This window comes from Heliangelus exortis, chromosome 1, assembly GCF_036169615.1.
Source record: "Heliangelus exortis chromosome 1, bHelExo1.hap1, whole genome shotgun sequence".
In the NCBI taxonomy this organism is placed as follows: Eukaryota; Metazoa; Chordata; class Aves; order Apodiformes; family Trochilidae; genus Heliangelus; species Heliangelus exortis.
In genome coordinates this window covers 144,266,942-144,294,482 of record NC_092422.1, presented here as the reverse complement: position 1 = coordinate 144,294,482, position 27,541 = coordinate 144,266,942, and the positions used below count along the sequence as shown (strand labels likewise).

Genomic DNA, 27,541 nt, shown 5'->3' with positions numbered 1-27,541 from the left:
TTGTCTTAAAGGTTTTTCCCAGAAATCTTACAGTGTCTAGTTTTGAGGTCTTCTGAGTCTCAGCATCTTCCCTTAAAAACAGATCTTAGATCCATTGAATTACAATGGCACAAAAGGCTTTGGGGCAAAAGATGGAGTGGAAAATGTGATAGCTGTTCTGCTATTAAAAAACCAAAACCAAATAACAGAGACTGTTAATTCTACATGGGGTGTTTGGTGTACAGGAGTTTATTAAATCAGTTAAAAATAAACCAACCCCAAACTGACTTACATGAAAAGTAAGTTAAAAAAAAAAATTAAAAAAAGAAAGAAAAAGAAAGCTTATAAACTGTAGGAAACAAAATTATTTTTGGAAACATTTTCCCTTAATTGGGCATCTCTTTCTAGATGGAGTCATTTGTGTATGGAATTCAGCCTTATGGCTTTTGTTTGACAATGAAATGATCAGTTCCTCAAAGTGCGAACGTCACATGGAGCACCCCATTGCTGCCTTTAAAAGGACTCCTGTTCTAAAAGGGCTTTGCCAGCAGTTTCAGTATGTGCAGGATCAAGCTGTGTTATAATCCCTAACTGTGTGTAATCAGATAATGGCCTTTTAATTGTAGCAGTGGCTTTGTGGGTTGCACTTAGATCCCCAAGGAAAGGGTGGGATTCCCATGTGATAGGTTCACCAAAGGATCTGTTGCTTTCACAGCTTTCACAGGCAAGTTGAGGAGGATCCTGATGGAGAGGCAGGACAGGCAGTCTGCCTTAAGCTGGATAGACAGAAGGCCTGCGTGGTGCTGTAGATGACCTCCCCTACAGCAGGACCCTTGAGGCTGGCAGGGGCTTCTGGCACACTTGGTTTTGAGCAGTGATGACTAATGCTGGGAAGAGCAGCTGTTGCTTTCAGTATGATAGCCCTCTCTCCTTTTACATCCTCTCTCTTAACTCTTCCCTTTCCAGAGCAAAATTGACCTGTACAGGTTCCTCATCCCACAGATGTCAAAGTTCATGAGGTATGAACATCCAAATTAATTCTTTCACAGGATGGTGACCTCAGCTCCGGTTCCCAAGCCTACTCAAGCTTGGGAGAGGTTCCAGCTCAGATCTTTGCAGCTCAGTACCATTTCTAGGTATCATATGTCACCTCTCCTTAGACCAACCTTTAGCAAAAGCCTTTTGCATTGAGGTTCCAAGGTGTTGGCTGTCAACATGCAAACATGAAAACCATCTCCCTCCCCCTTCCTTCCCTACCTCTGTATCATACTGCAGAGTCATTTGGACTTCTGCCACATGGAACTAATGCCATAAAGATGATCTAGCTCTCTCTGGCAGATGTATATTGATCACCTGCCTTCTCAGAGAACCCAGCAAGTAGCATAATTTCCTGATATATTCCCACACTCCATGACCCTGAACCATTTCATTGCCAAGACATCACACGGTGCTCCTGAAATCAACCAACCTCCTCTCTTTCTCTTTGGTAAACTAGACCCTTTCTTTTTACAAGAAACAGAAGCAGCCACGAATCCTTCAAGGGAGACATGTTTTCCTCTCCTCCCCCCTCCACCTACACGGCATGGATCTTAGGCTGTGTTTCACAGGTTTGAATTGAAGTAAGTTTTTTACCACTGGCAGATTCTGCCTCCGCACCCTCTCTGCTCATTTGGTGAGTGACACTAATCAGTGGTGTGGGAGGTAGGGACAATATCAAGCACCAAGGTGATCGAGAAGCCTCACTCAGGGTGTACATGTGCACCACTAGGTATGTGAGGGTGAAATAGATTGAGCCTGTCAATCTCTTTGTATCATTGCCCATCGCTGGATGCAATTTTTCATTGAAATTAATGGTTCACTCAGGAGAGAGCAAGGCCAAAGAGGCAAAGAACCCTCTTTGGTGAGGATTTTAGGGTTTGTTTTTTTTTCCCCTGGTATATAAGGAAAGGCCTCCATATTAATCACAATATGCAATCAACATGAAAAATGAGGACCTGATGGGCAGGGAAAGATACTTTGGATAATCCCAGCAGGTGAACTGGAACTAATTTACTGAAGTTGTGCTTTAAGTGCTTCTGATGCAAAAGATGAATGGAGCTGAAGGTTTGCAACCTGACTTGCAACTACATTTAGGCTTTTTGCACAGCATCAAGCAGGGTAGTGTAAATTGGCATGCAAGTTAGTCATATACAGCCTGCTTCCACTCCTTATTTTGTTTTCTATTTAGGCAACCTTCCTTCTCTCCTCCCCACTACACCTAGATGTAAAAATGTACAGTGTTAAAAACGTTCAACTCGTTTTAACGATAACAAAACTTTTATTGTAAATGAGAGACATATATGTGCAAAGCAGCGTGCCGGGCAACCGAGGCAGCACACCTCCACCAACAGTTCGCACCTTGGATAGGGTAAGCCAGTCCTTTTATACTTTCAGTAGCCCCCCTCCCTCTTAGTCCTTTATTAGTTTCTCATGGGAGGCCGTTTCGCGGGCTCTCTCTTTGTATTGGTCCCTGGTCCACAGGTTCTGTCCCGTTGCTAAGGGAAGAGCTTCTTTGTTGTGTCACTGCGGACTTGCCTCGTGGTCTTCGACATGCCCCAACATGTTTTCCCACAAGCAACCCGAACAAAAAACCCCGATCCTATGATTACAAACCACACCCAATTAAACATTCTAGGGAAGGATTAATTCAACAAAACAATAAAGTAAAAATTTCGACCGGTATTTATTACATACTGCTCTTTCACTGTGGTACCTTCCAAAAGGGTGAGTTTCCTGCCAGTTCTAGTTTATTTCCGTGAGTTTGCCAGTGGGCCATTTTATAAGCAGAGACAAAGCTTGAATGAAGCACCCACAGCTCTGTTTATCAAAGAGATGTGAGGGATGATGCTGTTTCACACTGTGAACAGGTTACATCAGAGAAATTTCCAAACCCTGTAACCTTTTCTACCATGCACCTTGAATGGTACTGCAGGCTACAGTTGTACTAGAAAATTAAATGTAATATCTTTTTCTGTCCCTGAAACCAACTGGAATGGAAAGGTCTGCATTCACTCCATTAACCCTCATTACCCTCCAGAAGTGGGTGGCTGCCTGCAAACTCATTGTGAAGAATTGTTTCTGGCCTGGGCTTAATCACAGACTCTTTGAGGGAATTGTCTGGGAAGACTCTCCTTGGTCTGGGCCAAAACTGTGGCAGGAAATCTACAAACAGTTTAACAGAGTGGGTGATGCAGTTCTGGAGTCCAGGAGCACACCTTGACACCATTTAATTTATCAATATAGCCATGGCCAACATGTCTCTTACCTTTGGGCATCTGAATGAAAGGTGACAGCAGACCAGAAAAGAAGGGAAGATGAAGGCAGCATAAACCCTGCTTGGAGGGGAAGCAAAAAACAGGAGCAGGTAGGAGTCTCCCATACAGTACCTAACCCTCTGCAAGGAAGAGGTTTGTGTCCCTCCACAGGGAATACCAAAGCAGAATACCAGAGACCATGAATGCCAAAATGGGAAGCTTTCCTGGCTTTCTTGGTGGCTTCTGTTTCTTAATAGCCCCCTGCCTTGAGTGTGCATTTGCTGTCTCTTTGAGGAGGCAGGAGCTGGGAAGCTGTGCTCCCCAGTCCAGGGGAAGAAGTAAAGACTTCTACCCAAGGATGAGACCTGTACTTCCAACAGATAAGTTGCCACTTTAACCACTGTTCACCTTCTCAGATTTTCTGGTCAGATACAAAAGAGCAAGTATTTGAGGTATTGGTGCCTTTGGTTTACACTCAGGATCAGCAGCTCCAGATAGCTTGTATGCTATTATGGGCTCACCCTGGCAACATGTCCTCACAGCTAATTTGGAGGCACAGGCATCCGTGATACCTCACTTGGCTACTGCTTTTGTGACAACCCAGCAAGTCCTGGGTCATTGGTGCCTGATTACTACTGCTGCTGGCCGGATGTCAAACTCCAGACCTTAGGAATACTGTGTTCAGTTCTGGGCCTCTCACTACAAGAAAGACATTGAGTTGCTGGAGCATGTCCAGAGAAGAGCAACCAACTTGGTGAAGGGTCTTGATCCCCCCCTGTGGGGGGGAATCAAAGTTGTTTGGAGAAGTCTGAGGGCAGACCTCATAGTTCTCAACCTGAAGGGAGGTTGTAGTGAGGTAGGTGTTGGTGAATTCTCTCAAGTAAATAGATTCAGGACTAGAGAAAATGGACTGAAGTTGCACCAGGGGAGGTTTGGACTAGATATTAAGAAAAATTTATTTACTGAAAGAGTAAACAGGTACTGGAATGGGCTGCTCAGGGAATACCATCCTGGGTATTAAAGAAACATGTAGATATGGCACTGTAGGACATGTTCTATGGTGGCATTTCTTTCTAGGTTGATGGTTGGACTTGGTAATCTTAGTGGTCTTTTCCAGCTGTGATAATTCAGTGATTCTGTGCATAGTCAGTGGTCAGTTAGTGGTCAGTTACTTAAATGGTGCATTTGAGATACTCATCTCCTTAGACACTACTTTGTCCATCTGAGTTTGCTTCCTAAAATCTCCTGTTTTCCTCAGAATTAATTCTGCTCCAGTTGAAACTAAAGGCTCTTCTCTTCTCTTCTCTTCTCTTCTCTTCTCTTCTCTTCTCTTCTCTTCTCTTCTCTTCTCTTCTCTTCTCTTCTCTTCTCTTCTCTTCTCTTCTCTTCTCTTCTCTTCTCTTCTCTTCTCTTCTCTTCTCTTCTCTTCTCTTCTCTTCTCTTCTCTTCTCTTCTCTTCTCTTCTCTTCTCTTCTCTTCTCTTCTCTTCTCTTCTTCTCTTCTCTTCTCTTCTCTTCTCTTCTCTTCTCTTCTCTTCTCTTCTCTTCTCTTCTCTTCTCTTCTCTTCTCTTCTCTTCTCTTCTCTTCTCTTCTCTTCTCTTTTCTCTTCTCTTCTCTTCTCTTCTCTTCTCTTCTCTTCTCTTCTCTTCTCTTCTCTTCTCTTCTCTTCTTTCTCTTCTCTTTCCCCTTTCCCCTTTCCCCTTTCCCCTTTCCCCTATTCCCTATCCCCTTTCCCCTTTCCTTTCCTTTCCTTTCCTTTCCTTTCCTTTCCTTTCCTTTCCTTTCCTTTCCTTTCCTTTTCTTTCCTTTCCTCTTTTTTTTTTTCTTTTTTTTTTTTTTTCCTTTTCTCCTTCTTTTCTTTTGCCTTCTTTTCTTCTGCCTTGCCTTTGCCTTGCCTGTCTTCTCAGAAACTGAGTGAAGCCTGCAGACCGCCAGAGTCTGAGCACAGGAGCACAGAACTGGAATGCCTCTCCTGGGTCAGGGTGTCCGTTTCCTGACTGCAGCAACCTCTCATGTCACACAACCTTCTTCAGAATGCGTCAACCTTATCTTTAAAAATAGTCAGACTTCTTGTCTCTGGCCTCTGGAGCAGAGGCAGAAAATGAAACTTTTAAAACTATCCCAAAGAAATATTTCCTGTCCACAGGACAGACTTCACCCAATTACAGCTCCGTCTCCTTCGGTTTTCCCAGTTCCTGCACACTTTTTGTGCATGCTCTCCTCTGCCCCTTCCACGCTCCAGAAAGTAAATCGACTCACACTGGTTTGTGGGAACGCTTGCCACCTCTTGGCCCGACCTTTTAATATTCTCAGCTGCTCCCTCTCTGCCCCTCGTGGCAGACAGGCAGACAGGACATTCCATCACAGAGCAGTTTCTGGCTAAATGCCGATATTCGGCCGAAGTTATGTCAAGGCATGGGACAGTTTGATGTTTCCTGTCACAGCAGACAGCTGACATGCGTCAGGCCTTTGTGAGGCTGCAGACGTGCTGGCATGGTGTCAAAGATCAGTGTGTTCCTAAAGTCACCCTACTGGCTTGTCAGTGTGCTGCCAGCATACTCTGGTCCTCTGGGGCTACTGACCACAAGCTCTAGCCTCAGCTATGCTCTTCTGCAAGAACCCCACAGTCAAGCTGTTTGAATGTGGCATGGTTTATTCACTGAGCCTTGCATAACTGCCCTTCTGTAGCACTGCAAAGCTTCCACAGTTCTCCCTTCTTCACTTCTGATTTCTAAAGGTAAAGTAGTTTTGGCTGGCTGTACATTTTTTCTGTGATGATCTGTGGCTGTGCTTTTACAATGGACTTGTTGGAGGACACCATGTATCTGTTGGAGCATACCTTTAGGGTATTCACCCAGGTTTCTTTTCTCTGCAGACCCAAAGAGTAAGGGTGCCTGGCACATGCCAGATATGGGACACAGATAGGGTAAGCACTGGACCATGGAAATTCAGAAGGACTCCTGTAATATAGGCTTACTCTTTACTGTACAGTTTCTAATGCTTTTTTTCGGCACCGATAGTTTCTTGAGTGAAGAAGGACAAAACATGGGAAGACCCTCGGTTCTGGCTGTAATTTGTCACTCTGTATTGTTGTCATGACACTAAATGACATCTGATTTCTTGGTGAGATGGGACAACATGTTGCAGAAGAGAGTCACCATTCCATGTGTACAAAAAGTCCTTGTCTCCTCAGACATGTCCCTACAAGTGTCATAAGGGAATAGCTTCTGGAAACAAATGAACAAAAAAGCTTAAAACTAAATTAAATAAAATTACCTTAAAGGTAATTTAGAGATAACTTTCCCACTCGTTTGCCAATCCTGTTTTTCCTACTGCCTTGAACTCATGGAGCACCTTACGTGCCTCTAGTCAAAACCAAATGAATTTTTATCTGTTCTTGCTTCAGATTCTCCTTTAGCCAGGAAGTGAAAAGACAGAGGTAGGGAACACAGACCCAGACAAACCCAGATGGGGGCATAGGTGACGGATTATATTTGGGGCTCCAGTGTCTCTTTTGATTTAATTCATGGTTGACAAGAGACACCATGGGAAAAAAAATGCAAGCCCAATATTTTTCTCTGGAATACATTCGCTTTCTCAGTTATTTCAGGAAACAGCAACATTATCTTTTTTTCTAACGTAAATAAGTGGGAAAGCAGAAGGGCCTCTCATCCAGTTCTTGCTTTACTAAGAAAACTTTCACTATTCAAGCACCTCTCATGGAAAATCACTTATCTTTTCGGTTTTCTCTTTCAGTGGGAATTTGGTTCAGAGCAATGTTTCCTCTTGATAAATCTCAGTCCTTAAATTGTCCCTCTTCAGGCAACAAATTCTGATAAAGTTGAGAAAGTGCTTAAGTGAGCCTAAGCTCATCTCATTTTCAAAAGTCAATTCAGACTCTGAAGTCTCACGGAAAATCAGCAGAACTCAAGGCTCATTAATTAATGAGGTGCTCTCAGACATTTTCCTCTTTGGCAGAATTCTTGTCTGACAAGAGACAATGCATCGGGGAAGATGTGTCAGGTCCCAGAAGAAGGAATAGAAAACATCCCCAAGGCTCTCTCTTCCACCAGGGGTGTTCACTTCTTAAGCATCTGCTCTCTGCCTAGCACAGTAAAGTGCTGTGCTGCTCCTGGGGTGCTCTCCTTCAGCTGGGCTCTCTATCATCTGGGAGGATTTAACCATCCACACGAGGGAAGACCTTTCTCCAACAATTATGCTGTGGATGGAGGAAACAAAGTTTTAGAATGCTGTGGACTGTTGTGCCAGGGTTATTTTTCTCTGGGACATCAAGGAAAGACCACGGGTCTTGGATGGGCTATTGCAGTACAAAGGGGCCACTTTGAGGAGACTCTCAATCCTCTCCATGTCTTTTCACCACTTTCAACTTTAAATTCAATGAGTGGCTTCAATGAGTCTTCTGTTCCATCCATCTGTATATCAGAGGTGGGTAGAAAGTAGATGATCATTTCAGTAGATGAGCCATTTCTTTCCTCTGAGTGCTATGGGAGGCCCAGGTGTGGCTCAGAGGCAGGGGAGGAGCAGACATCCCTTGAGGCATCACTTGGTCACTGAAGGACAGAGCAGTCAGCAGCCCTTTGCCATGATTTAGCAGTGCCAGCCTGGCTGCCTCACTTCCTCTCCCTGCCCAGTTTCAGGTTTCATGACAGCCATGAAACCTTTCCATTTTACTCTACTTCACTTTTTACCTGAAGCCTCACTTCAGGTTACAGATCAGGCACTGGTAGGAAAAAGGTAGGTAGCCACCATTAGATAAGACTCACGTTGTAAAGCACAGGGAGGATATGGCAAATGTAGTTAGTGACTAGGATTCTGCCCTGGCCTTTGTGTACATTGGGATGTCGTATTTGTTGTGCATTTGTACATTGTATGGTATAATTGGGTTCTGGTCTGTGAGCAGGGCTTCTTAATACAAATAAATACCACCATGACTAATGACAGATCTTGCGTAACTGCCCCATACTCAACAGAAGTTGCAAGCAGTCTGAGTCAGTGCCATTGTGTAAGGGGATAATTTCTGTTTTGGCAGTGTTATGGCCAGCTGGAATTGTTCTCTCTGATAATTGCCAATCTGGTTTTCTCCCAGATGGCAGCAGCATCTCATAAAGAATATGTGAGAAGCGCTCTGGTCCGCTCTTTAATAAGGCTCCATCGGAGAGCTGTTCATCCCTGTCCCCCCTTCTCCCTTGCCTCAGGCAAGTCTTCCTGTCATTTTGCAGAATGAGCTGTTGCTCTATGTTTATTTTTCCTTTTAATTTTATTTCTTCTTAGAAATTTGTATTTATAACCTTGGCAATGAGCCACCCAGCAAGGAACAAACTGTTTTGTGACAGAAAAGATGAAACATTCTGCCCTGGACCAGCCAAAAGCAATGCCCCTAATCTTCCCTATGCTGTCCTCTAACCCCCCAGGTTATGTTTAATATGGCTGTGTTTTCCTGAGGCACCCATTTCTCTAGCAGAGAGAGGGTTGAAAGCAGAGTTACGCTGTGTGTCCGTGCAAGGGTCCCTGAGTGAAAACCTTTCTGCAGAACACTGCTGTTTAGCACACAGGTATGTAGTGATTGAAGAGCAAGGAGTAGCCAGTGTGTAATTTTAATCTTGAGGCTCCTGGGACTTTCCAGCTAGTGGCTGCTGAGAAGAACAAGGCTGTAGGTTGTGCAGAAATCAGAGATTATGCAAAATGTAATTGCTCTCCTGTGTAGCTGGCACTGCAGCAGCTCATCTCCTGATTGAGGTGATATTTGTTCCCAGTCTGCCTCTTCACCTTTTAACATGTTTATCCATCACTGTGGCATCTAAGTGCCTCACAATCTAGAAGGTGTTTATCCTCTCCCAGCTCTCCTGTGAGTGCTGTTGGCCCTTTGTTTCCCAGGGATGGGAAACCAAGTTGCTGTTTCGTGTAAAGAGTTTGGAAACTACTTGTGTGGCTGTTCCTATGTGTTGTTAGGTCTCTGACCTGAAGAGTAAGGCAGAAAACTGTTTTAGTATCTTTAACTTATTGTTAGCCTGATGCTCAGAATGCTGGGAATTTTGCAAAGATACTGAGAAACTGGGTGGGATCTGTCCCAGCACTGGTGCTAGTGGGGTCTGAAATGCAACATCTGGCTCCAGTGCTGGGAGGGTGTCTCTTGTCCCTTTGGTTCCTGGTCTAACACAGAAAATCCACAAGTCACAGGTTAATCAAATTGTGCAGCTTTAATTTCTTCCCTACCCCCTTGCTTCATCACCATGACAGCAGAGGTTATTTTTCTTTTTTCTTTTTTTTCTTTTTTTTTCTTTTCTTTCTTTTTTTTTTTTTTTAATTCAAATACAGACTCAAGACACTGCTAAAACAAATCTAAACTATTCAGTTCTCTCATGGTTGTAGTTCTAGACTAACTGCTGAAAGCCACATGCTTGTGAGAGGGTTGAATACAGTCCATATTGAATCCCTCCTTCAAGAGCCTGGAAGGAAGGAATAGGCTGGAGACAAGGAATTCACTTCCCTCAAGGTCAGAGTGATGTGTAGACACATGCGAGTTTGTTTCATTTTGGTTTGTTTTGTGGTTTTTTTTTTTTTACATTAGATTTCTTCTAGTCTGCTATAATATGTTCTGAAACACAGTGGCCTCATTCCTCCTTGTCTTCATGTTTAATCTGAACTAATCTTAGTTATCCATCCCAGACAAAGCACAGGACACATTTGCATGAATCATTCATCGAATACTTCTGAACAATAAACAAATGCGCAAGAAACTGTTCAGGGACAATTCACCAAAGGAGCTGTTTGCTGCAAATAGACCAGGAATCTTTGTGGAAATGGCCTAAAAAGCTGGGGATGACGTAAGAAGTCCTGTCTCTATTGTTAGTGGTCTGGCTGGAGGAGACCAGTGAACTACAAAATCTCCACTTGGGGGGTTAGGAGTGAGGACAGGCAGTCTGAGGAAATTTCTTTGAAGCAGACTTTGGATCAAGCTGCATCGCAGAAAAAAACGTAGAGGATCAAAATGCCAGCCAGTCTAGCTCACTGCCAACACTCAGTTACCTCTGTTGGCTTTGTAGATTTTTATTTTCTTCCCAGTGTTTTCCTAATAGGGCTTTCATGGCATTTCTTAAAAAATATCTCCAGTAGATTCCACTGCCTTAAAGTCTGCACATCTCCTAGGATTTCCTGCTTAATACTCCTGTTCCTACTGAGGTATCCCACTGCCCAGTTCTAAATAAAGTGCTGTCTTAGTTGTCATCTCTATCTTTCAAACATATCTTGGGATTTTCAGCCAGCCTCTCTCAGACTTTGCTTACCTACATGGCACAGAATTATCCCTTTCAGACATTTTTAAGGCTTACACAAGTCAGTTTCTCTAGGCTTATAAAATGTTTTTCTTCTTGCTAGTCCTTGGCCTTCTTCCAAATTGTCAATAACTTTCTAGGAATGTGATACTTGGGATTCGGGGTGATTCTGTGTGCTATGAATGGTTGATGATGGTAGGGGCAACAAAAGGTCTTTGGGTGATGTTGTCATGAGAGCAAAAGTAAATGTTTCTCTGGGAAGTCTCATGCTCTGACTGTACCAGACAGCAGTGTGTAATTACACAGGGAAGAGAGAAGCTGGGCAAGGCTCAAAGCTGGCTCTAGCCAAAGGTGAGTACAGAAATTGTGTTTATAGCTGCTTGTGATGTGCATTCCCCATGTCAGGTACTGCACCAGGAGCAATGCCCCAGTTTATGATCACATCATGGAAATTACTTTCTCATCCATGGTAGTATATCCATCTCACAGCCTTATCAGACATATTGAGTGGTCCACAAGGTAATTCAGGCTGGTGGGCTTTGTTTCTCCACATAAAAGAAACTGAAGGGAGGAAACCTTCCCATGAGGGCTCAAAAGTGAAAGATCTAGGGCAGGGACACTGCTACTCATCTCCCCCTTGCAAATTCTCTACTCTTTCTAAGTGCAGGGAAAAGACTGTTGCTATAGAAACAAGTAGGGAAAATGTACATTATATTGCATTTTATAAATTTTTCACAGGAGACCCTTCAGTCTGAGCCTGCCACCATGTATTTTTACAGAAACAGCAATGCTAATAAACCCCCTAAGAGTAATAGTGATTGCAAATCAAATCAAACAATCATCACATTCTTCAAAAACATCGCTGCCTGTAAATTTGCACCCTAGCCAAGACTCTGGGATAGGGCTAGCAAGGCATCCCACAAGATGCTACAGGGCAGGTAAGTAACTCTTAAGAAGCAAAAGGTGTGATGAGGGGTTGGAGGTGTGTCCTACACAATGCTAAGTGGCAATTACCATTTTATGAAGGACAAAATATTTAAATTAAGTGTCTTTGACTTATGTCCTTGTCTACCAAGGATGAAATCAGACTGAAAGGTACACTTTCTCTTCTTTACCCACCCAGCCTCCTATTGCCATCCTACCTTTGAGACCCCCCTTCTGAATTTCTTTTCTCTTCTGTTGTCCTTTTCAAAATTATCCCACCATTTCCTACTTGCCTTTGTGATAATAACAAGCCCTTCTGCCTCCCAGAAAATCACACCTACTGCACTCTAGGGTCTCAGGGATACAATGTTCAATGTGAGGCTGCACCATAAAAATCTTCCTCTAGCATCAGTCTGGCCTGGTGGCAGCTGTCCTCCTGGGGATCCTTCAGAACAGAAGCCTAATTTAATCCTCTGGTTGTCAAAACAGGCTTTTTGCTCTGCCCTTCCCACACTCAATTTATTTTTTACTTAATTCACCATGACCACTGTTTCCTTCCTGGTTTGTACTGACCCCCAAAATTAGATTTTTGTCATTATTTATAGTAGCTCCTCTAATGTGTTGACTTATCATTTCTTCAGGACAAGGACTTTCCTACCGTGTAGAACAAAGTACAAAAGAAATTTCAGCCCTGTCTTTGTTCCAGGGCTGTGGCTGATCCTAAGTCAGGTATTTGTCCCTGCTGGTTGTCCTGGTAGTAAGTACATAAAAAACATCACTGAACCTTTGTATCAGTAATCCTGGGCTTTATATACTGTAATGTAGGACGAAGTATTTGTTGGAATAAAACAACTCCATTACACTAAGACCAAGTACACCTCCTCACAGCATCTTTGCTGAACTGATCCCGTTCTTCAGACTTGCCCTTAGACCACTACATTTTCATGACATCCTTGGTTATGGTAAGTTCTGTACACACCCCTTGGATCCCAAGAAAAGTTGTTTCTCTTTCCATTGCCTCTGAGGCCTGGTTGTAGGTCTGCTCTTAGCTCCTTTCAGAGTCTTGTTCTTTCTGCACATATATAATAGAGTTTCTTGTAAAGCCCTTCTCTGCTCTGTCTTACAGCTGGAGGGTTTCAGTGGTTAGCAGTGAATAAACAGTTCCTTTTTTTCCTCTTCCTATCTTACCTTATGCCTCCTGAGCACACAGGTAGCCTTACTGTCTGTTTTCCTTTTCACAGAATATTGTGGCTGCTAAATGTGAATAAACAACTGCGATACATGTCTGGTTTAGGGTCTGTAAGTATTTCTAGAGCCCAAACAATATATGAATATAAATAAAACAACTGTAATGATATAATAAAAGAAAAAAAAAAAAAAAGTCATCAGGAGCATGAATGATAATCTAACTTCAAAATCAATTACCATTGCTAACAAAATGCAGAGAGAAGACTGAATTACTTTAATAAGATTACCTGCTTATTGTCATTTGTTTCTGTGGGTGATTATAGTGCTGCTTCACTGTCACTCCCAGCTGGGGACTTCTAACCTGGTCACTGTCAGACCCAGTTGGACGGTGAATCGTGGGATCCAGCATCCCTCTGTGAGCACCTGCTCCTTGGTCCCTGCTACTCTCCCGCTCTTGTGCTCTTGCTGTCACTGCAACATTATTTTTCCTTGCCCTGTGGCCTCATATCCATACTGGAAATGGCAGGAATGTAAGGACATGGAAGGATGAGGAAAGCGGGTGTCTTTGTGAAGGTGGAAGGGCAATAGAGAAAATAATAGTAAAGTAATTCTTGTCAGACAAAGGCAGAGACTTGATGGACACTTTAAAAATTCAGTTTTACCCAGCAGGGAAGGGAGAGTGTACTCATTAATGAAGCACATGAACTACAGCACAAGTTCTTCTCTGTCTTCCTGGTACCTCTTAATCCAACTAATGGCCAGGGCACGTGCCCTTCCCACTCTACCCTCAAGCCCATCATGTCCCTGTGGCTCTTGAGTCCCAAAGCTGGATCACAGCTACATTCAACAGTCATGTTCTTGGGTGGAGAGTCTGCAGAGAGGTAGGCATGTGCTCAGGGGGACCAAGGCTCATATAGTTAAGAGGTACAGATGGTGAAACGGAGAGACTGCTGAGTGCAACAGTGATGTCTCTGCAGAGGCCGCTTAAAACCACTCCAGGGATGAGCACGCCGGCTCTGTAAGTGGAGGAGAGAGTGGTTATTTTCTCATGCTGGAGGCAGCATGGGGAGAGTAACTGCTTGTGAGGATATCTGCACATATAAGTTGGTATTCAGATAGACAGAAATACAGACATAGACAGAAGTATAGGCATAGTTCTGTTCCAGACAGATAAGTGTGTAGACCCTGGTGTCTGAAGGACACTGAAGGCTCTCCCACAACTTACTGTGGATCTCATCAGGGCTCTCAACCCACAACTCACTTGATTAGCTGCACCTGCACAACAAAAATAGCACCTTCCCCGTTATTCTTGGAGAAAGTGAAAAAGGCACCAGGACATAGCTAATAAATAAAACAAGTTTAATCATAAACCATGTACATATTTACAGATAGGAAGGTGGGCATGGTCTGAAAGGTGATGTCCTGGCAACAGGAATAAAAGAACAGTATATTTTACCAGTCAAGATACAGTACCAATGAAGGGTGGAGCTGACAAGTGAATATGGGATTTTGAGTTCCAGGGGCTAATTTTTATGGACAACCATCATTCTTATTTTCCTGTCAAATTATAGCATGAACTGGCTCACAGCTCTTTCCAGGAAACAGCAAGACAGAAAAGGGTGAGGGAGGGACAAAATAGCTGAAGGTTATTCATAGGTATGTATAATACATATACTCCATTGTTGTGTACAGTCTTCTGATCATGCTTTGCTCACAGTTATATGTGTACACATCTCATTCCATTCAGCAAAGAGTGGCAGGTTCTCATTTTGGCAAATATGTTTGGCTTTGAGGGCACACAGGAGCACACTGAACAACAAAGCCAGACGCAGAACAGGAAGAAACCTGAAGACAAAGAAGATTGGACTGGGGTGAGAGAGGGAAGAAGTGAATAGACAGCCCTAGATTTATCTGGCCAGCCAGTTCATCTGTGTTTGAACAGCCAGCACAGAGATTCTGTTCTGAAAGACTTCTGCAGTGCCAGGGTTTCCATCAAGGCAACCTTGGGAAACGACAACAGGGAAAATCACAAACAAAATGCCTAGAGGCATACTAAGAGAAGAAATGTAGTGCTGCTGGCCCTGCAATGGACCAGTTCTTCATCTTGCAGAAAGACCCAGTCCTGCCTCTGAACAGGGTGTCTAAGTCAACATTTGAATCTGGTCAGTCTCAGCTGATACAGGGAGAGAAAGGAACCATTGCTTCAGTAGCCAACAAGGCCAGAGGTGGCATTTCTACTACAGTATTCATAGCTGGTGTGGCTGCTTTGAGAAACAATATCACACCATGCTTGCAAAGCAGTCAGATATGTATTGGCTTTTTGCAGAACAATTTCACTTTCAATCAATGTACATATTACATAGTTTTACAGATGAAAAACACCTTCCACTGTTAGACAGTAAACACTGTTTTGATATCAAATTCACTTGCCATCTGATTTTGCGAAGAACCCACCCCCAGACAATTAAAAAAAAAAACTCAAAAAGAAACCCCCCCAAAAAATCTGTAATACAGAACAACATTCGTGTTGATGTCAAATGATAATCAGGATCTTCCTAACGCAGGTCCCCTTAGAAGCAAGATAGAGTCATGCGTCTGTACATAGAGTCCACTCCCAAACTGGGAAACCTCAGTAAGACTGTTGTCCATTGAAATACAAGTCCTGTGGTTTATTAAAGAAGTGCTCCGCACGTGCATGCACACATACACACACACACAGATACACACACACCTACACGTAACCTCCTCTCTCTTTGCAAGGGTTGCGTGCTGGGTAACTGTTAATGCCCTCTGTGCATTTTTGTCCCAATTCCTCTGTAAAGATGAGGTTGAAATTCCTTTACTTCTCAGGTCTGTGTTCTTTAAACAGAAAGGAGAATGAAGAGGAACTACATTACAAAGAAATGCACTCATATCTCAGGCATATGATTTTCCCCAGTCATTTACAAGGATGATGTTATTTACATTTGTGACTCGGCAGAATCTGCAGAAAAAAAGTGATCCTTTCTCCATGTTGGGTTTTCTCAATGAACCCCGGAGCCCATCCTGTGATTCCACAGACCATTTTTTTCTTTAAGGCACTGCATGTAGATGATGACTTCAGACAGAAGTGCAAGCTCCCTTCACTGAATCGTGCATTTCTCCCTCTCCCTTGACTGACCTTCCCTGAGAACTTTGGATTTGATGTACTTCAGGTCACTGTTAACGCTTGGCCGGCGAGCAAAGGGCGAGATCATCCCATAGGCGTCCATGTCCTTGACTCGGCGCATCCGGAAGGGTTTCTGTTGGAAGGTGTCACCGTACTGGATGGAGATTTTCCTGTGGAGGGCAGGGCTCATCTCATGAGGTAGTTTCGCCATGCTAAAGAGGACATAGAACATCTCATCCACATTGGTGTTCTTCTTGGCTGAGACTTCAAAGTAAGCACAGTTCTCATCACTGGAGACGAGTTTCTCGCCCTCATCTGAGCGCACCTTCCGGAAGATTTCACTGTGGTCATTTTTGTTGCCACAGATCACCATGGGGAGGTCAGCTGATTCCTTGGTCTTGTTCTTCAGGCAGGATTTGACCTCAAGGATCTGTTTCTGAAGCCTTTTGACCTCATCAAAGGATTCTCTGTTGTCCAAGCTGAATACGAGGATGAAAACATCTCCTGCAGTTAAAAAAGGATACTGTAAAGGCTTGTTGGTTGCAACCTGTGTCAGAGGAGTTAATTTTCATAAAGCAACAGGTTTATTTGCCATCTCTTCCACATATTTTTTTTTTTGTCCTTTTGAATCTGTGAATTAAGCTGTACTTTGGTTCCAATTATTCTGATTTAACCCCCCACTCCTTTCTGTAGTGTGATGGAAAAGTCATTTGGCTATAGTATGACTTCAGTCATATCCAATTGTGTGTTCCTAGGTTGCACTGGACTTGCAAATTATTGCCCATTTGTACTGTCTTTTGTAAACATGTTTCTATCTCAGCTCTGCTGCATTGTTAATCTTTTTTCTTCTCTTTGTTTTTATCTCTGCATAAAACAGGGTCTTTTCTGACACCAGGGAGAATGGAGAGGTAGTAGCCACTCAGGCTTGGCCTTTTCATTATACAATAGAAGCAATAGATGAACTGCAGGTTTACAGGGAGTCAGTCCTGAATGCCTAAGTCAGGATTCCCAACCTACAGTGCTCTGCTATCGTTTCATTCGCTCAGAAGAAACAGACCATGGGAAAAAAAAAAATAAAATATAAATGACACAGGTCCCCTGGCATTTCCCTTTGACATTTTCTGACTTACAATTCCTTTCACAAATATAAAATAACGCAAATCGTTGCCTATTGAATGACGTTCATGTAGAACATGCTAGGAGAGCTTTCAGGGACAAAAGCTTACACCTGCGTCCCAGAAACTGCCCATGAGACCCCAGTGAACACTGACACTAGCCTGGTCACATTTGAACATCATGTTTCGCTGGCTAGCTAGAAGGGTAGAAAGCAAATCCAGAAAGCAGGTTGTTGTGATCTGTGGCTGAATATGTCTGCTCTGTCACTTTCACAGAGAATACGTCTTAGTTCACAACAGGTACTGCTTGACAATGACAACGTACAAAAAGCGCCCAACATTTTCCCTTCTTCCTCTTTAATTCCTTTGATTAACCATAGATTAAGGAGAAAGGGTAAAAGTAGAGCTGTCCTTTTAGTGAAAAAAAAAAAGAATCAAAGGAATCAGGCTGGAAATTTTAGGAAAAAGAAATCTTTGAAATTTCCTTGATCTGAATTCCCTTCCTGTGCATTTTACATTTGCTTTTCAGTGCTTGTGCCTTATAATGACATGCTTATTTTGTCCCTTGCTGCTCTTTATACCCACAAGATTTATTCAGCCATTCATCTGTGACTGCAATAAGAACTGTGGAGCAGGAGGGGAAGGCAGGGGGAGGGAAATAAACCAGGGGGAAATCTCAGTTTCAGACCTTCACCCAGCAGCCTTCTCTGTGGCTAATGCACTCCCTGTAGTGCCTAGAGCACCCCAGCCAGGAAATTTCTCTCTAGAAAAGTGCAATCTTGCAGCAAAATCAAGCAGTCCCTTTAACTTCCTCCCAGGAAACAGTCACCTCCAGGCTACATTTTCCAAGCTAATGTTTATCATTATGATAATTCACCCCCCACTGCCCATCTGCAGACTTCCCCCCTCTTCTCACCTGTCAGGATGGAAAGCCTCCTCATGGCAGGGAAAGGATGATTCCCAGAGGTGTCCAGGATGTCCAGCTGATACATGTCTCCTCGGATGTTGTAGACCTTGCGATGGAAATCCTCAATGGTGGGAGTGTACTGATCATCAAATCGGCCATTGAGAAACCGTGAGACAATGGAGCTTTTCCCCACCCTGGAGGCTCCCAGCACTACCATGCGGTAAGAGTTTTTGGCTGGCACGTTCAGGTTGCATTTTCCACCAGACATAGTCTTCATCATTGCTTGTTCCTGAAAGAGGAAATGCAGAATTGGAGGAAGGGCCAGAAACTAGTTGGAGGATGGAGTAGGGCAGCTCTTTACCACAAGCTTGCCAAAAGGTGCTTTGGAACACAGCCCTCATTTGTAGATCAATGGTTCGTACAGAAATCTTGATGCTTCATTTTTTTACTCTCATTTCCAGGGAGTGGGCTTCTTTGGTTGTGGGTTGTTTTGTTTTGTTTTTTTTTTCCCTTTTCTTTTCTTTTAAAGTAATATAAAAATGAAGGCATTTACACTGAAAATAGCGTGGTTTTGAATTGTAATTTACTGTTTCATTTAATCATTAAGGACTAATTTTATCCGCTATGCTTTGACTTACACACCAGGTCCCTTTCCACCATCTGCGTCACTTAGACATGATCAGATTTTTCAGTAGAGCTTGGTTCTCGTTTAGATACATAAACACAGAGGTCAGATTTCCCAATATACTGCATCCACTGCAGCTGCCATTAGGACTTAGAGGCCTTCATTTAGTTACCTAAATAGGAGCTTCAGACAATACTCATTTTGAGATCAACCAGAAGTCAGACAGAAACAAGACTCATGCCCGACATCAGTGGGAGCTGGACATCTCAGTAACTTTAAATAGCTGATCTCATACAGCCTTTTTTTTTGCTGATGCAGGGAGTTTGAACCACAAAATAGCATTGGCAGGTGATAAATTCTAAGGTCTGTGCTTTCAATTACCATTTAGAAACAAAATTTTAATCTTGCTGTTGGGACTGGTAGTGTGGGAACTTGCTATGAAGAACCCATCAGCATTGCAGCAGGATGGCTGGCTATGGGTGGAGCTACAGAAACATAGATTTAATAGGAATTTCAGCTTTTATACGTACACAGGTCTTCTGGGTGTCACAGTCTATGTGGGTGGTAAGTACAAGAAGGAGAAAAGAGGGACAGCCATCTTAAATAGCTATTAGAAAATATTTCCAATGCCTGGCAACTAAAATGAGTCTCAGGACTTTGGAAGTCACATTTTGGCATGGCACTCAGATGCAGAGAACTTTGATAGGAAAAATAAAAAAAGTATTGCTCAGACATTTTTCTAGTACCAGTTCAAATGAATTGTGTGCTGAGAGGAAAAATATAACCCCTGTGTGGGGAAAGCTAAGTGCTAGAGCAAAGAAGGCACATTTTTGACAGAGTTTATTGTGGTTACTAGGATCTTATTAAAGAATAATCAAGTTCCTGCTGTGCCATTTATTTAGCTTAGGTGTTGTTTATTTAATGTTATGATGTGAGTACTTTATGTACACTGAAATATCATTTATGGGTCCAGATCTGGATTCCTATCTTTCCCTCAAGCAGATTTTATCTTCCAAGCTTTTATGTAGCTGACACTTATCTCAGTCAAAAGCTTAAAATCCTTTACTTTGTTTAACATGTGCTAAGCACCAAAGCAGCAGTGAAGATATGGTCACTGCTAAAAAAAGAAGTCTCTGGAATTCTGATCTAGCATCATTACAAGAGCTGTGCTACAGCCCAAGGCAACAGCAAAACATTACTATTTATTATTATTACTGCTATAATTTGCTGCACGCCAGCAGCACGTTCAGCCCTATCTGAAGCACAGAAGAAAATGCAATTCTGTCCTCAGAGTAGCTTACACTCTGAATTATATTTAGTGGGAAGAACAGCATAATATTAGAGCCAGACAGTAATGTCAGAATATAACTTTGGATGGACACGCACACGCAGAGTTATGGCGCTGTTGGGATTGCTGTGGTGGGAATGACAGCAAGGAGGACACCGGCTATTTGAACTGGACCCTGTGTTTTATATAGAACAGAACCTATCTCCAACAGTGCAGAAACACTGTGTTCAGTCTCTGAGACAGCACTGCCATGCACACAATCTTTACCCTTTCCTGTAGTCAGTCTAATACCGTCTTACATCCATGGGCAGACAAATGGTGGCAAAGCTGCTCTTGGATGCTTCCTTTCACCCTCTCAGAATATTTTTTTTTTAAATTTATTTATTTTTTTTAAGCTGGCAATGAAAATCAGGGAGATAGATTTTTAAAGAAAATCTACAGACTTCTCTACAGCCCAGGACTGGTATTTAATTTGGTGCAACAGCACCTGGGACTCAGTGCAGTTACACTTTTAAAGTAAATGCCTTATATATCATGTATATGACATCCCCGCTGGGAGACCTGATCCTGGCCAGCAGCTTTACAAGCCCAAATCCCACAAATTTAGTGCTGACTGGCAGATAACCACCAAGCTACTGGTGATTAGAGAAACTCCCATCACGCAGCAAAGGAGGTAGACTGTGTCGCTGAAGCTGCTTGCAGGGTTAATTTTGCACCCTGAGTACAAGAGGCACTTCTGTCTTCCACTTCAAAATTCTACTGCTTTGGAGCTTGCTTAATGCTGCTGTACACTGAACAGCTTGGAGAAGGAATTGCCACCACAGCTACCCACAGATCAGGGAGAGTAAGGCACAAGGAATCTGAGTGACCACTCAAGGTCCAACAAGTGAATAATGTGAACAGACTCTGGGACTCCTACATTTCTCTTTCCTCTTTCCCCTTCCCACCTTTCCTCCCCCTTGTGTCTCTGGTCATTAAGCCGCACTGCCTCCCATCCCCATCAGAACCAAAATCCTATTTCAAGGCTCTTTTCCCCCAGGATGTAGATATGCTGAAGGGGAAGAAGGGGTGTGAGGACATGCAGGTTTTAATGTATTACACAGTCCCTTTATGCTGTCCTTGTTCCACCTGTTAAGGTGTTCAGTCAAGAGAATTCTTTTGCTTTTCCTACTGCATTTCATTTCACATGGAGTCAAAAGATGCTTTTCAGCACTTTGATTCATGGAGTTGCTACTCATATCATCACCTCTGCTGCAAATCTGACTCAGACCATGCTGCTGAACTGGGAGCTTGTATTTGGGATTTGTCCTCTCTCTTATCCTCTCCTCCAGTTTTTCTCCAGTTCTATACAATCTGCCTTCTTTCCTCCTCAGAAAAGGAATGAAACTTCAGCCTTCACACCCAGGGGTGGGGGGGAAGCACAGTGACTTGTACAGTGAAAAAGATTAAAGGCAGAAGAAAGGAAACAGAAAGAGACCACATGTTCATGTACTAAATAAAGCAAAATCAATCAGAAGAGAATGAGGAGACAAGCAACCCCCAGCTGGCTTTAATCTACATCTTTTCCTTCCAGTTTATTAAATGCTTAAGCATAGATTAATTCTTACTGGTACTTTCTGTTTTATGCACTGGTTTAATGCTAGAAACTTCACAGTATTTTATACTGGTATTTTATATTGGTAAAGTGCAGAGATTTCAATATGTCATAGAAATGCAGGCAATGAGCATTGTATCCATGCAATAAAGGGGAAAGGCTCACACACCCAGCGAGAGCTGAAGCAGCTGTCCAAACTCAAAATTAAACCCCATTTCTTTTGACTCCCTGTGTTGTCTTCTACCTGCTAACCACCACTGCTTGGTTCATAGGCAGACATTGGAGTGAGTGACAATGCACCTGCTTTTGCATGCACTGAAGAGCCCTTGCTGAATTCCAGTGAGGTGCTGACAAATTTGATCCTGAGCATCTAGAGGGAGATAACTAAGGAAGACATTCTTCGTTCAAGCTGCTTGGAGCTTTTACACCTTATGTTTCCAGCTGCCCATCATGGGGTACACTCCCTACCACTCCCAGTCCATTAATAAGCTTCCAAACTCTCTCTTGCACTCCACAGTCTTCAGCTACTGTTTGTTTCTGCTTGCCATACCGATGTAATTCACTGCACCCAGCTAAAAAGGACATAGGCAGATGCAAACCATACCATCCAGGCATAACAGAACTGTCACTTGTTAATCATTACTAATAATTTTCATGCACACCACAATCACCCCCATGGAATGTTTGCTTCCCACTTGCATCCCAAACTCAGTGCTGCTTTCTTACCTCTCTTTCCTTGTAGGAGCAGTCCTGGGTCTTGGTGCAGTCTGATGAAGCCGATAATTTTAATCAGAGAGGGCAGCTGCTGTAAAAAGCTGTTGTTTGGTGGATCCCACGTTGCTTGCACTGGGCTCCGTTCTTCAGCAGTATTTCCTGGGATCTTAGCAGGATGGGAAAGGACCGCAAAGCTCCAGAGGGTGTTCCCCCATGGGTGGTAAGTACCGAATCAGACGATTGACAGGGTCTGAAGAGAGATCTCAGAAGCTGTGATAGGTTTTCCCTTTGGTGAGCTGACCCCTTCTCCTCGCAGCCTGTGTTCGATAGCAGGAGAGGCAGAGTCTCTCCCACTCACTTTTCTTGTGAGTTGTGCTTCGTAGGATTTGCTTGCTGCAGGGAGAGGGTCCCTGGGGTGCTGCCTAGCTGTGCGAGGTCATGGGTGCATCCGGCTGACCCACTCTGCCCCTACACCGCCTCAGACCCTATGAGGAAAAATTAGGAGGGGCATGGAAGTTGCCTATGGTGAACCTATGCTTCCCCAGGTCTAGCCTGGCACGACCCCTGCCACAAGCTTCTTTTCCTCTGGTCTGAGATTTGCTGTAAAATATTCTCTTTCTAGGACAGGAGGAGCTTTTCTTTACATTTGCCAATTAATTCTTTCTTCTTCCCTCCCTGCCTCTCTTCCTCTCCCTCTCCCAACTACTGGCAAATTGCAGATTTTCCTTCTGTAGGACTCACAGATAATTGGCTCAACTCCTCCCTTGAAGTCAGTGTCAGACACAGGGGAAGGAGGGGTGCTGAGGGGGGTGGGATTTTGTGCCTATTGAAAAAAAATCTTTTCTTTTCTCCTCTAAACAGAAAGTTCATATGCATTGCAGACTGCATATTCCCTGTATTTCCACCAGAGACCTGTATGCATGCGAGGGGAACGAGTTAGCGTGTGTGTATGAGAGACACAGAGACTTCACTACTTTGCAAGCTGTAAATTCACAAGCTGTTTCTAAAAGCTCTATACTTCCGTGCTGCTAGACAGAAGCAGACTGACTCATTTCCCAAGGAGGGCCTTTCTGTCTATAATTCCTGTAATTCTTTTGCCGTATGGAATACTTTATTCCATTCCCCCAACCCTGAAGACATTACAGTAAGATTGCTGGTTGGTTTGACTAAGAAATAAGAATAACGTCTAACTGCTGTTATTTCATTAATATTTCAATAAATGAAAAAACAAGCTAGAGCTGGGCAATAAAAATGTAAAAAAAAAAAAAAAAAAAAAAAAGGTCAAATGAGCTAAAAGTATGGTGGATCAAGGGTCAGAAAAAGAAGAAAAATAAAGAAAAAATAGAATTAATTCAAGGAGTTTGTTCAACCCCAAGTGAAAAACCATGTTTACAGTTAATTGTTTGAGTCCAATTTTTTCTCCTTTTTTGAGCAGAAGCAATAGTTTAGCTCTTCAAATCTAGTTTAAAAGATGTCAAAAAGATTGACTTGGAATATTCAGAATGAAGTGTTTCAGCATTTCTCACTTAAAACTCCTAATTTGGGGGGCTGGGAGTTGGAGGGAGGGAGGGGGAGGGAAAACAATGAGATTTTCAAGGTATTTTGACAATTTGACAAGGGAAGGGAGGCACGATCCCCCAAATCTGAATATAATTTCAGGACTTCCACAGTTCTTTTTTAATTCAAGCAAGTTTGCTGTTGCTTGAGCGCAAAGATTCCTGCAACTACCTTGCCTGTTTCATTTCCAGACTCCCCCCCAACAGCTCCTTCAGTGCTTGAGGAATTGCTGAGATGCTTTTTCTCCTCCTTCTTCTCAGAACACGAGGAGGTTTCTGTTGTCACCCTCCAAAAGGATGGGTTTGGGGCCCCCAGCCTGACACAAAGGCAAAGCACCATTGATCAAATCCGGGAAGCAGCAGGTCCTCCTAACGCAGACAGCTTTAGATTAGGGAAGGAATAGCATAGCTTGGCACAGCAGCATTGGAACACCACTGGCTTCTTCTGAGGAAGAAGAGTTCAGAAAGCAAGGGAGTCCAGTCTGAGCCTCAGGACTTGGCAGGAGGGTCTGCAGGACTCTTCTTCAACAGCTACTGAAATGGTAATGGGTCATGACATGAACTCAGCTCTTTTAGACCACAGCACCAGGGCTCCTTTGTCAGCTCCTCAGCATTTTCTCTTTGGCGAAAAGTAGAGGTGTATTTTATGGCTCAGACTAATTTTTTAAAGTAAGATATGATGCTTTCCATTCCAAAGCCATTGTTTCACATCAAACCTGGACCAAAACCTGCCATTTTTGATGTCTAGTCAACAGTTTGTGTAGCTTAGATCCAAACAGATGGAGCTGCATCCTGGTATCATTGCCATGGGAGGAACTGCTGCAAAAATCATCACAGAAGTCAAGTGCTCTGGTGTTACAGAGAATATACTCCTCTTTCATCCCTATGGTTCACATGTTGAGTGTTCAAGATCTCTGCCAAAAAAGAAAGAAGTGTAGTCATCATGGAGACCATCTCATCAGCCTGGAATCTCAGCCTACTCAAGCTCTTTTGTAAACTAAATACAAACATCTTGCCTAGCTGGATTCTCCAAGCCTGAACTCCCACTCAGCTGTCTTCTCCAGCATTTAAGCTAGCCAGTCTAGTTTCTCAAATTATATCAAAATAAAATAAGAACCTCGGCTTTGTTTGATCTCTAAGCAAATAGCTGATAAAATAATAAATTACTTTTGAAGTAAGCGTTTGAAAGATAATTGCTAACTATGACCCTTCAGCATCTTGAGAGATGCTGCTGTGGCTGTTGGGGTTGTTTATTTTTTTGCTTCATTTTTTCTGATGTGCTCCTAGGTCAGGAGTTGATAAACCCCCTGTAATTTCATGCCTTCCCTTAGGGCTCAGAACACCAGAGCTCAAAATTTTCTGGTTTTTTCAATGGTGTTCTGAAAGGCTCTGGTGGAGAAGTCAAGTTTCTTCTTTATATTTGCCCCCATCTGAGAAGTGGGGATGGCAGCACCTCTTCGATTTGGGGGTTATAAGGGAAAAAGTGGATCAGAGAGACAGAGCCACTGCCAAAACAATAGAAAAATTCCTTGTCTCAGCAGTTTCCTCTATTTATTCAGAGACCATCATCCTTTCTTAGATATTTACCAACTTAAAAGCTAGGCTTAGAATTAATTACTCTCTAGGGGCATTTTTCCCTCCTACTCCTCCAGTCTATAAAGAAAGCCTAAATGTGTTTTTTTATCTGGCCAAAGCTGTCTCATAAGGATGACAGGCTGTGGCTGCAGAGAACCACTACCTCTACCAAGGGCTGTGCCTGCCTTGCTGGGTGGCACTGGCCATGGCTTGTGGTGCAGTCCTCGAGTCTGGGTGTCCAGTGTGAGGGACAAGAGAAAGAGAACACCTGGCAGGTGAATTATATAAGCTGAACAATATGGTTTATATAGGACTAAGTGAAAGCAAAGTGACCTTGTGGGCAGACACACATACAGCTGTTGTCTCTGAGGCTGGCAGGTGGGCCCTGCAGAGGTGTAGCTGCAGATGGTGTAGCAATGGCTGGTGGACAAGACAATTGTGTTTATTTTGGCTCTGCCTAGATCACAGGTGAGCAGAAGGGAGGGGTCTTGAGAGGGCAAGTCAAGAGAAGGGGAAGAAAAGTGTTGTGGGGAAAGGATGGGTAGAAAGATATACAGAGGAACAGGGAAAAATACTGCTGTCTTGTGTAGCCCTAACCACCTGACTCCAAAAAGTGGTGAAGAGCTAAAGTAACTTGCTGTATGGTGGGACACATGGATGGGCAACTGCTCCTCAGACCATCAGAGAGGCTTCACCTCTCCAAAGAAAGGCACAGCTCCCACTGACTGCCCTGGCACCAGGGTCTTGGGCAGTGTGGGACTGTGGGGCAGAGTTGTTTCTCTCATGAGTAATTTTTGCTTTCTACAGCTCCCAGATACTGGCTGCAGCTGGAGATAGAGACAGCTGTGATGGGCTGATGCACCAGGACCCATCTGTTTACACCTTAAGACAAATGACAGAAGTGACAATCACATGCCTTTCAGCTCTGGTCAGAATTAGTTCAAGACAAAAGATGTTCCAAGGCTTTTGTCTCCCCTTCAAAAGCAAATGCAGCAGATATTAAATATTTAAACCAGCTTTTCTCTCTCTTTTCCCATTCATTTTTGCTCCCCTCATTATTCCGTAAAGCAGGCTCATTTTTCCACCCCCTCACCTTCCCTGCCTCCCTCCCACATTCATTTCTCCTGCTTGGTGCCACTCCCTTCAAGCAATGCCAAAAAGTTAAGTGTTCAGGAGCCAGTAAACTGAAGGTACCAAGTCATATTATAAACAGCATGTACACGGGCAACCACAAGTATTACTACCCCTGTATTACCTGTACCCACCAGGGCATTTCAACTTAGTGAAGCTCTGCAGGGGTGTTACAGAGGCTGGGAAAATAATTAATGATCATCAGTTATGAGTGAGAACAGTGATATTTGGGGTGATACAGTTGGAGAAGGCATACATTTGAGAAAATGGTGGTCTGATTCATATTCCTGGTCCTGTCAAAGAATCTGTGTGTTACTAATTTCTCAGTGGTCCAGGGTGTAAAATGGGTTAATAACCTTGACTGATACACATGTAAAATGGAAAAACACTGCTTTGCTGTGAAAAAAGTCCAAGTGACCTCTTATTTGCTACATTTAGTATGGATCGCTTTAAATTACATTTTAATGAAACACATTTGAGAAAAGACTGCATTTCTAGTCCCCTTCCTTTCCTCTTGTTACTGACACAGCATGTCCAGTTTTTCTCACCAGACACTCATACAAACCTTAATTTTCATTCCATTGTTCAAACTTCTTAAAACTAACTCCGTCTTTGAAAAATCTCTAAGAAGCAAAATTAAAGCTTAAAAAAATCCCCTGTATTCAAAAAAAGCTCAGGGTAGAACATGTGGGGAAAAAAAGCCCCAAAACATACAATAAATTTGTTTACCCTGAGGGAATATCAAGGGGGTTTGTTTCATGGACTTCCAGGCCTGGATGGAGGGAGAGTGACTCCCATGTAGGGTCATCTCTCCATGTAGGATGTGATCCTGTCAGAGTGGAAGGACAAGTCATGCACTCACCTGACAGTGAGTACAGAGAACTGTGCCAGACGTTCAGGAAGGAGCCGGTGCTGGTGTGCATCACCACTTTCAGTCTCTGTTCAGCATCCCATTTCCCCAGCTGCTCCAGACAGGTAACTGCACACCTGGGAAGGAGGCAACACACATCTCTCCCTCTGAATGATGCTGGTAGAAAGGGGTTCATTCAAAAGGCCCGCAAAGCTCTTCCCGGGGTGACGCCATCCTGGCACTTCCAAAAAAGAGAGAGAGATAGAGAGAGAGAAATGATGCCTTTCAGACTGCCTCTGTTCATGTCCCACCACTGCTGTTACTTGGTTCCCAAAGATATACCCCTACATCTCTGCTTTTGC

The 27,541-nt window shown here is 43.3% G+C and overlaps 1 protein-coding gene and 1 long non-coding RNA gene across 2 annotated transcripts; one reads left to right on the top strand and one right to left on the bottom strand.

Annotated features, from left to right (window-relative positions):
* The first annotated feature begins 1,394 nt into the window (after positions 1-1,394).
* LOC139789043 (uncharacterized) lies at positions 1,395-26,214 on the top strand. Its single transcript, XR_011723019.1, has 4 exons — positions 1,395-1,598; positions 17,951-18,066; positions 22,096-22,287; positions 26,006-26,214. It is a non-coding gene; the product is annotated as an uncharacterized lncRNA (long non-coding RNA).
* On the bottom strand, positions 14,022-22,219 carry RASD2 (RASD family member 2). The gene is made up of 3 exons (XM_071729495.1): positions 22,080-22,219; positions 17,856-18,135; positions 14,022-16,328 (listed from the first exon to the last, which is right to left on the bottom strand). The coding sequence occupies exons 2-3, from the start codon at positions 18,124-18,126 to the stop codon at positions 15,799-15,801; spliced, it is 801 nt and encodes a 266-aa protein (XP_071585596.1). The 5' UTR covers positions 18,127-18,135; positions 22,080-22,219; the 3' UTR covers positions 14,022-15,798.
* Positions 26,215-27,541: the final 1,327 nt, after the last annotated feature.

Coding starts and splice junctions, on each gene's coding strand:
- RASD2 (XM_071729495.1), bottom strand. CDS start 18,126: ATGATGAAGACTATGTCTGGTGGAAAATGCAACCTGAACGTGCCAGCC. Junction 16,329..17,855: donor GAGGCTTTCCATCCTGACAG/GTGAGAAGAGGG, acceptor TTTTAACTGCAG/GAGATGTTTTCATCCTCGTA.